At 55.5% G+C, this 8,628-nt stretch overlaps 1 protein-coding gene across 1 annotated transcript; it reads right to left on the reverse strand.

Moving 5' to 3' along the window:
• Window positions 1–1,493: 1,493 nt before the first annotated feature.
• Window positions 1,494–8,579, reverse strand: MRM1 (mitochondrial rRNA methyltransferase 1). Its single transcript, XM_038158409.1, has 5 exons — window positions 7,776–8,579; window positions 6,983–7,076; window positions 6,344–6,464; window positions 2,868–2,987; window positions 1,494–2,730 (listed from the first exon to the last, which is right to left on the reverse strand). The coding sequence occupies exons 1-5, from the start codon at window positions 8,435–8,437 to the stop codon at window positions 2,681–2,683; spliced, it is 1,047 nt and encodes a 348-aa protein (XP_038014337.1). The 5' UTR covers window positions 8,438–8,579; the 3' UTR covers window positions 1,494–2,680.
• Window positions 8,580–8,628: the final 49 nt, after the last annotated feature.

Raw genomic sequence — 8,628 nt, forward strand, 5'->3', positions numbered from 1 at the left:
ATTGCCATTTCCCCTGGCTGAAGATAAGGCAGTGCCGAACTCATCTTGTGAATCAAGGAGGACAAATATTTTGCCACTGTGCTTAGAGACACTTTGATTATTGAGAAATCATTCTGGAAGGGCAATTAGTAAATTTTAAAATCAATTTGGTAAATAAGCCTCTGAAAGGAATCCATGACGAGCAGCAGGGAGGGAAGAATTGACTTTCAAATTACACACACACACTTTATTCATATCTAAATATCAAAGAGACTCTATGTACAAACAGAAGTAATCAGGAAACGTGTTTTGATCTTGCTGATGTACACAAAAAATGACAATTAATGTCCCCCTTTATGATGTAAGGCTGGGAGTTTTTTACAGTTACATTACAGGGATGATTATAGTCAAGCTTAAGGCTAAAAATAATGAAAGACTATAAAAACTACATTTTAACATTTAAAAATATCCAGGAAATTAACTGCAGAAGCGGGCAACGATCCAATTAATGGATTGCATTTATTAGATCAGGGGCAAATGGCACAGCACAAAGCTCCAGCACCAAAGGTGGGAGAGTGCAGAGGTCCCCATGCTCCTCAGGGTCTCAGGATGGGGCTGGGGCAGGAGGACAAAGCATCAGCTCCATCCAAAAGTCACTGCAGGTGGATCCCAGTGGGAAAAAAGACAGGGCTAAAGCTTACCACAGAGGGAAACGGGATCAGAGGGAACAGCAGAGCCATGCAGGGTGGGATTCAGTGCCCTCACAAGCAGCCAACTCCAAGCTGCAGCCTGAGTTCTGCACTCAAATCCTGAAATTCAAGCTCAAGCAACTCCCAGAAAGCCGTGTCTGATGCTCCAGTGCCAAGGCAAGGCGCTCCATGGGTACAGGACTGGGGAATTCACAGGAGAGTGGAGATGGCCGCTGGACTGGTGGCCAAGCAGGAGCTTCTCCTCCCTCTCCAGCGGACACGGAGGTTCCAAAGCTTTTTGGGAGCCTTCCAGAAGTAAAGGAGCTGCTGCAGGGCTCCTCTGCTGCCTCCTCATTCGAGGGGCTGAGCAGATGGCCAAGCACAGCCTGACAGAGCCCAGCTTTCCCAGCCACACAGAGCCAGGAAGGGCCTCCCCAGTGCTGAGACAAACTTAAAAAAATAGAAATAAAAAGGGAGAAAGAGCAGTTCCTATGAGATGGGAAATAAATATGCTTAGCTGTAGGTGAAGGATGAAGAAATGGCTTTACCCTGATGCCTGCTGCTCCAGAGGGAGGATTCAGTTAGCCAAGGGCTGAATCCTGGACTCTTTCCTCTGGAAAACGAGCAAATCTGAGCCACGGGCACCCTCTGCTGGGGCAGCCTGGGCTGCTGAGCAGCTCCACAGGGCTGCCTCTGGGCCTGCAGCCTTTTCCTCTCAGCTTTAAACCAGAAAGAAGGGCAAATTCAGCCCCCAAAAGGCACCAGCTCTCAGCCCACAAGGCACCAGCTCAGGGCTCTCCAGCTCCCTGTGCATTTGGGTCACACAGCCCTGTTTGTTTGATGGTGTCGTTTCAGAGGGATTTGGGATTTGTCCTTTTCCTCAGGACACTGCTCAGGGACGTGTCCCCACCCCAGGCACCACATCACAGCCACAGAAGGGAGCCCTGACACCTCTCAGGAGCTCCATGCCCTGTCCCCCATCCCAGACACCTGGAGTGTCCCCAGTGCCACCAGCCAGACCCTGCCAGGGACACACAGGGAACCCCCCCACACCCACAGACCAGGCTTTACAGACTTCATTTAGCTCAAAGGAAAGTCCTAATTAGTCACTCAGAGTGATTTACTTATTCATTTGGAAGTGGGGAGGGGGCAGACTGAACGGAATTGTTTGAAATTATCCCTAAAGGGCACTGTAAATTAAGTGTTAATGAGGAATCCTATGCAAAGGGCCACGGTAGCTAAATAAAATAATTAAGGTGCTAAGTGATAACATTCTTTTGGCTCTCAATAATTCAGCCAGCCTGGTTTTTCAAGCAGGAGAGCTGCAAATGAAGCCACCCCAGTGCCACCAGCAGGACAGTGCTCCTGGGGAACCTCAGCCTCCAGTAGGATCAGCCCAGCTTGGAATGGAAACTTCCCCGGAAGGAAACGAGCTCTAGATCCCTCTCCCCACCTGAAGGACTAATCACACTCTGGATTTAAATGACACAAAATGGATTCATTCGAGTCTACAACCAATCTTTACAAAAGCTTTATTTCCACGGGCTCCACCTTCCCCCCCTCCAGCTGTTTGCCAGACCTTGGCAGGGCTGCACACCTGGTTTACATCCAAAACCAGAAAAACCAGCTCCAGTGGCTCCCGGGCACAGCTGGCACAGCTGCAGCTGCTGCCCAGGGGGAGGGCACAGGGCACCTTCAGTGGCACTTTCACCCACAGCCCAAATTGTCCCCACAGTTCAAGTGATGCACAAAGTCCCCAGTGCACAAGTGCTGGCAGCCATCCCTGGGTGTTTTCCTGGCTGCTCCCAGACCTGCCTGCCTTCCCACGGGTGTTACCTACGACATCAGGTGTGTGCCTTTGGTGGTAAGGCAGGGATCTGGTGGCTTCTGCAGCAGCCAAAATGCAGCTCAGGTCACTGGGGTTTTCCCTGGAAGTCACAGTGATGGTGGAGACCCTGGGGAGAGCATTTCCATATCCACTGAGCAGCTTCCTCCGCCACACAAAGAGGATTTCAATCTCCATGCCTCCGTTTCTGGCTGCAGATGGAGTGCAGGAGGATTCCTGTAGGAAAGCAAAAACAAACATGAAGGGATTTTATTTTTTTCCAAACCACAGGAAAATCGTTCAGTGGGCCTGGATGTTTGGTTGTTACATGCAGAAGCTGGGGTTTGGTGCCTGGTGCTCAGAACTGCTCTCACCTGCAGCCACAGAGACGTTGAGGGAGTCGATGCCGGGGTGCAGCGCCCTGCCAGGGGGGATGGCCAGCATCTGCTGGCACTGCAGCTGAGTCTCCAGGGAAAGGCCCTCCCCTTCACTGCCTGCAGGACAGAGACACCGCTCAGCTCAGCTCCCAGCACTCCCAGTCCTTTCCCCCCCTCAGTGCAGTTCTTGTTCGTGCTCTGTCTCTGTGACACTCTCTCCCCAAGCTCAGCCACCTCACCAGCTCCCACACAGCAACTGAGCCCCAGAGGGGAGCCTGCCACCTTCCTCCTGTCCCTCCCGTCCCTCCCTGGATCTGCTCTCCAGCATCTGAAGTGGTTTTGAGGAACATCCACGCAACAGGGCTGCACAGAGATGCCCCAGGGAGCAGCCCCTGTGCCAGCAGAGAGCTCCCCGCGGGCACAGGCTGCTGGCACGGGGACAAGGCAGGCGAGGGGCCACAGGCCAGCTCTGCTCCAGCAAATGCCACGTCCCTATTGCCAGCGGCAGCTCCAGCCTTCCCAGCACACACACACTCCCCCCCACGGGCTGGGTGCAGCTTGTGCATGCAGACAGTTTAACCAGAGGCTTCAATTGATTAGTTGTTAAACCAGGCAGCAGCCCTGATATGTTTGGGCTGATACACTGGTGAAACAGAGTTGAAATCTATCCCAGGTCATTAGCAGTTGTTTGACTCACACTGTCACAAAGGGAAATGGAAAGGGAGAGGCTTTAAACAATGCTGTGTGCAGACAGGTGAAAAGGCAGAGGGGCCTGGACCTCCCAGCCCGCCTGGCTCCCCCAAGAACTCTTCCACATTGTTATTTCGAGCGGCACAGGCAGCTCCGGGGCTGCAAGGATGGCCAGCCCATCCCAAACACCTCTGGCAAACAGGCCCAGCGTGTGGCACCCTCCAACAGCCGTGCCCCGACCTGGCTGAGCCCCACACCAGGGTGGGATGGCACTGCCAGGGCACCCCGATCCCCCTGGGCACACAGGCAGGGAAGGGCCATCACTCCCAGCTGGGTTTTTCCCTCGTGTTTTACTGGGCTGCACTTTGGGTGAGAAAAGGATGCTTTGGGTAATGCATCCTGCATCACATTCCCAGATGAAATCAGTCATGGCAAAAGCCCTTTGGCTGGGGTCAGAGCCTTCAGAAGCCCCATCCTGACCAATCTTCCCCTCCTGCTGCAAGCCAGCAGTGCACACAAGGCCTGGGGGACTGATCCAGGGTCACAGGGTGGCACCAGCAATCCAAGCCAGGCTCCCATGGCCCTGCCTGTCTCCTCACCACTACTCCAGGGATGCTCAGAAAACCCAGAAGTGGCATCCTGGGAAAGTTTTACACCTTCCAGTAGCATTTGCCTGCTGAGCCTCTCAAACCACACTCCCACAGGACTCTCCATCTGGGACAGCAGCAATGGCTCCTGGAGAAATCCTCTCCTGCCCCTGATAAGGGTCTTACAATTCCCAATAAAGGCACCAATTTTGCCTCTGGCTTTTACAAAGCTTTTTATGGCCCTGGCTACTTAAAATAATTAGGGGTGAAAAATTCAGGGCAAAAAGATTTGCACAGTGTGACACAAGGGAGGGAGTATTGACAGAATCAGATTAAATCCTCGTTTAGACTGGTGAACAAAACACTTCCCACTTCAGATCTTTAACTTCCACCTCTCAGCTCCGTCCCTCACTGACAGAGCTCAAAGACCAGAGCTTGGTGAAATGACAAAACACATTTCCTGCCCCATTTACAATCACCACCACTCACAATTGCAGATTCCAGTGCAGGAAATTCAGATCCAGCAGCAGAAAAATATGCAAAATTAACATCTCCATAAAACCACCAGCTCTGTGAAGAGCCTTAAAGCCCGAGCTAAAGACTGAAGGTCTAAGAAGAACAAATTGCCCAGAAACTCTTCTTACTCAGCCATCTAAGTGCTCCCAATCTGTTCCTGTGTGCACCAGGCTCCCAGTCTGAGCTGTCTGTCGCCTCCAGCAACGACTCCAGTGCAGACAACATTAAGCTGGACTGTCCAAATCACTCTCTGCCAAGCCAGCGAGGATGCCAGGAGGGGGAACTGGAGCCTGCAAATGCTTAACTTACAAGACAATCTGTGTGGTGCCAGGGAGCTCAATCCTAGGCTGAATTATCTCTGCTGCTCCCTGCAGCTGCAGGAACGCTCCATATTCACATCCAGGACGTTTCTCCCAACAAGCCCAGCATCAGACGACCGTAATGTTCAATTTTCTTTTCAGCCAAGAGTTAGTGCTCAGCAGAGAGTTGAAATCATTACTGCTGCAAGGTCCGGGAGCTCTCCTCATGCATCTACCAATCAGCCTCCAATCTCCCCTGACAAAAGGATATTTGGACTTTTTCCTGGAGAAATCTCTCATAACTCAAGGTAACGACGCCGCTGCCGCTTCCAGCCCCTGCCTCTCTCCGGGTGCTGTCGCCGTTTGTGGGATGCATTTCTTTGTGGGCAATCAGCAGAGCTGCCAGCCTCCCCGCTCCCCCTGGAATACAGCTCCACACATCTTGTAGAGATGCCAGATTTGCAGCGTTGTCTTGTCAGTGTTTCCAGGAGTTCAATAAACATTTTAATTAAAGGAATATCCTCCGAGCCAAGCCAGCCCCAGCACGGGGCAGGGATTACAGCCCCTCCCTGGCTCGTGGCCAGCACGACTCTACTTCCAAGTGTCAAAGCTGCAGCCAGCTCCTGTGCCAGGTGACACGGAGCGGGGGACATGGCACGGCCACACACAGGTGCCTGGAGCTGCATCCCTGGTGACATTTCTTTCTCCAGCTGCCACAAAGCTGCTACTCCCCTTCCCTTCACCTTCTGGGAGGCTGCACAGGTCCAAACTGTGCCACAAAAGGTGAGAGAGTGGGCAGAATTCCCTGCAGGAATTGCCCAGTTCAGGTGCTCAGGGAAGTGGCAGCCACTGCTCCAACAGGGAGCAGATTCCTCTGCTGCTGCTGCACAGCCAGCACCTCCTGCCCTGACTGCCCCCAGGTGTGGCTGCAAAGCCCAGCTTTGTACCCAGACCATGCCCAGCAACAGCCCCTGGTGGTTCTTCCCAGACCAGACATTCCTGGTTTTTAAGGGGAAATGTGGCCCAGCTGTCCCCGAGCAGCTCTGTGCAGGGAGAGCAAACACCTCCAGGGCCCTCCCTCAGCTTGGGGCTCACCACCACAGAAAATCCACAGCGGGGGCTCCAGCACAGGGCAAAACACAGAACACAATGCAAACACCACCCTGGCACCAAAACTGCCCCCCAGCCCCCCCACAGCTGCTGAACTCTGAGTGCATCCACAAACTGCTCCTGCTGGGAGCCCCCTCAGCTCCCCTGTTCCTCCCAGCTTCATTCGCAGCCACACCACTCCATGGCTCCCTCCCAGCTTTTCTTTTCCAGACCTGCAACAACCCCTGGAGTGAGGCATCCCCCAGGCACACAGCTCTGGAAATGGCAATACCTATCACTACAATAAGGGGTTTGTCCCACCGGAATTCCGAGCAGCTGACGACAGGAATATCTTCCACGTCCTCAGGCCTGCTGGCTGTTCCCACCACGTCCCAGCCTTCTGCACTTTTAGCCTAGAAAAGGAAAGAAATCAAGAATTGCCAAACACTCAAGCTCAAAAAGAGCTCATGTATGCAAGCACTCTTTTTTTTTACATTTTCAGTTAAGCTGTCTAGGGGTTTTTTTGGCATCCTTTAAATTTTTACCTGCTAAGGGCTGCCTCTCACACCTCGCTGCACAGGGAAAAAAGATTCCCAGCAGCTCCCCCCAGCCCTGGTTCCTCCTCCATTCCCTGCTCCAAAGGCTGCCCAATGCTGCCATCGTGTGCCTGGGCCCCGGGATGCTGCTCTGCCACACATCCCGAGGAGAAGGGAGACAAACCCCGGCATCCCCAGAGCTGCAGGATTATCCTGGGACCACCAGCTCCCAGAAAAAACAACCACCCTCTGCCCCGACCCGATGGAACGGGGCTGGGGGTGTCCCAGCACAGACACTGCAAATAACTCAGGGCTCCCCCTGTGCCGTACCTGCAGCGTTTTGAGTTTTCTTGAAAAAAAAAAAAAGATAAAAAAATGAAAGTGGCTGACTGTACCTTCAGAAAGCCCTGCAGATCATCTGTGCTGTACACATCGAAGACCTCCATGGCTCCAGCGCTGGCTTTGCTCACTACGGGAGTCAAGGGGCAGCTGCAAGGGGAAAAGAGTGGAAAAGGGTCACACAAGAGGAAATGCAGGTGAATTTTAACATCCCACTCGCTACACGGATGTGTTTTCCTATGGAGAACAGGAGGGCTCAGGGATTAACCCAGGAGACGGGCCACAGGAAGCGCAACAGAAATGGGTTAAACAAGGGGAGTCCAGGGAATCCCACATCCCACAGCCTGCCTGCGAAGCAGCAGCATCCCAAATCCTGCTCTACACAGATCAGCCCCAGAAATCTCTTTAAACAACAGCTGAGTGATGCAGGCTGCAAACCTGTCTGGGAGGAAAAGGGGGGCTGGAAGAGCCCGTACCTGTTTCTGTGGCTCGTACCTGTCTGTGGCCTGTACCTGTTGCTGTGGCTTATACTTGTTTCTATGGCTTTCATACCTGTTTTTGTGGCCCCTACCTGTTTCTGTGGCCCATACCTGTTTCTATGGCTCATACCTGTTTCTGTGGCTCATACCTGTTTCTGTGGCTCTCGTACCTGTTTCTGTGGCCCCTACCTGTTTCTGTGGCTCATACCTGTTTCTGTGGCTCTCATACCTGTTTCTGTGGCTCTCGTACCTGTTTCTATGGCTCTCATACCTGTTTCCGTGGCTCGTACCTGTTTCTGTGGCTCATACCTGTTTCTATGGCTCTCATACCTGTTTCTGTGGCTCTCATACCCGTTTCTGTGGCTCGTACCTGTTGCTGTGGGTCGCCACCACTCTGTCCACCCCCAGGAAGTACGCGGAGCGCAGCAGGGCCCCCAGGTTCATGGGATCCTGGATGTGCTCCAGCACCAGCCACAGCGGCTGCCGGGCCCCGCTCTCCGCATCCCCCGGCCGCGGCTCCTCCGCGTCCCGCAGGCTCCTGAAGGGCAGCGGGGCGGCCTCCAGACACACTCCCTGGTGGGGCCGGCCCCGGCACAGCGCGTCCAGCGCCCGGCCCGGGACGTGCAGCACCGGCACCCCGCGGGCCGCGGCCTGCAGGGCGAGCTCGGCCCTCAGGGGCCGCCCGGGGCCGCGCGGCTCCCTCAGGAACAGCCGGAACAGCGCCCGGCGCGCCCGGGCCAGCGCCAGCCAGCACGGGGCCACCCCGAACAGGATCTCGGAGCCTCGGCTCCTCGGCAGGGCCGGCGCCTTTCGCTCCGGCCCCTTCCCCTCGCCGGCCCGGGGCGAGTCCTGCTGTGCCCGCCACAGCTCCCGCCCGGTGCGCGACCCCCGCCCGGCCGCCGGGAGGGACGCGGGGGGATCGCGGCCTCGGGGCGCCCCTCGCTCGGCCCCGCGGCCGCAGCGGAACCGGAGGCCGGGCCGGCACAGCCGCAGGGCGCGCTGGCACAGGCGGGGCAGCAGCGCCCGCTCCATGCCGGGGAGTCCCTGCCCAAGGGGCCGGGAAACAGCCAGCCGCGCTCCGCAGCCCGGGCACGGACGGGGCTCGGAGGGGATCCCGGCGGGGCACCGGAGCCGCGGGCACGGGCACGGAGCACCGGGCACGGGCACGCGCGCAGAGCACCGGGCACGGAGCACCGGGCACGCACACAGAGCACCGGGCACGA

Source organism: Motacilla alba, chromosome 19 (genome assembly GCF_015832195.1).
Source record: "Motacilla alba alba isolate MOTALB_02 chromosome 19, Motacilla_alba_V1.0_pri, whole genome shotgun sequence".
Taxonomy (NCBI): Eukaryota; Metazoa; Chordata; class Aves; order Passeriformes; family Motacillidae; genus Motacilla; species Motacilla alba.

Bases quoted from the DNA above. Each gene is read 5' to 3' on its own strand.
- MRM1 (XM_038158409.1), bottom strand. From the start codon at position 8,437: ATGGAGCGGGCGCTGCTGCCCCGCCTGTGCCAGCGCGCCCTGCGGCTG. The intron at 7,077-7,775 runs GTACGAGCCACA...TTCCCCTTGCAG, and splicing joins GTGGCGACCCACAGCAACAG to CTGCCCCTTGACTCCCGTAG. The intron at 6,465-6,982 runs GTACAGTCAGCC...TTCCTTTTCTAG, and splicing joins ATCTGCAGGGCTTTCTGAAG to GCTAAAAGTGCAGAAGGCTG.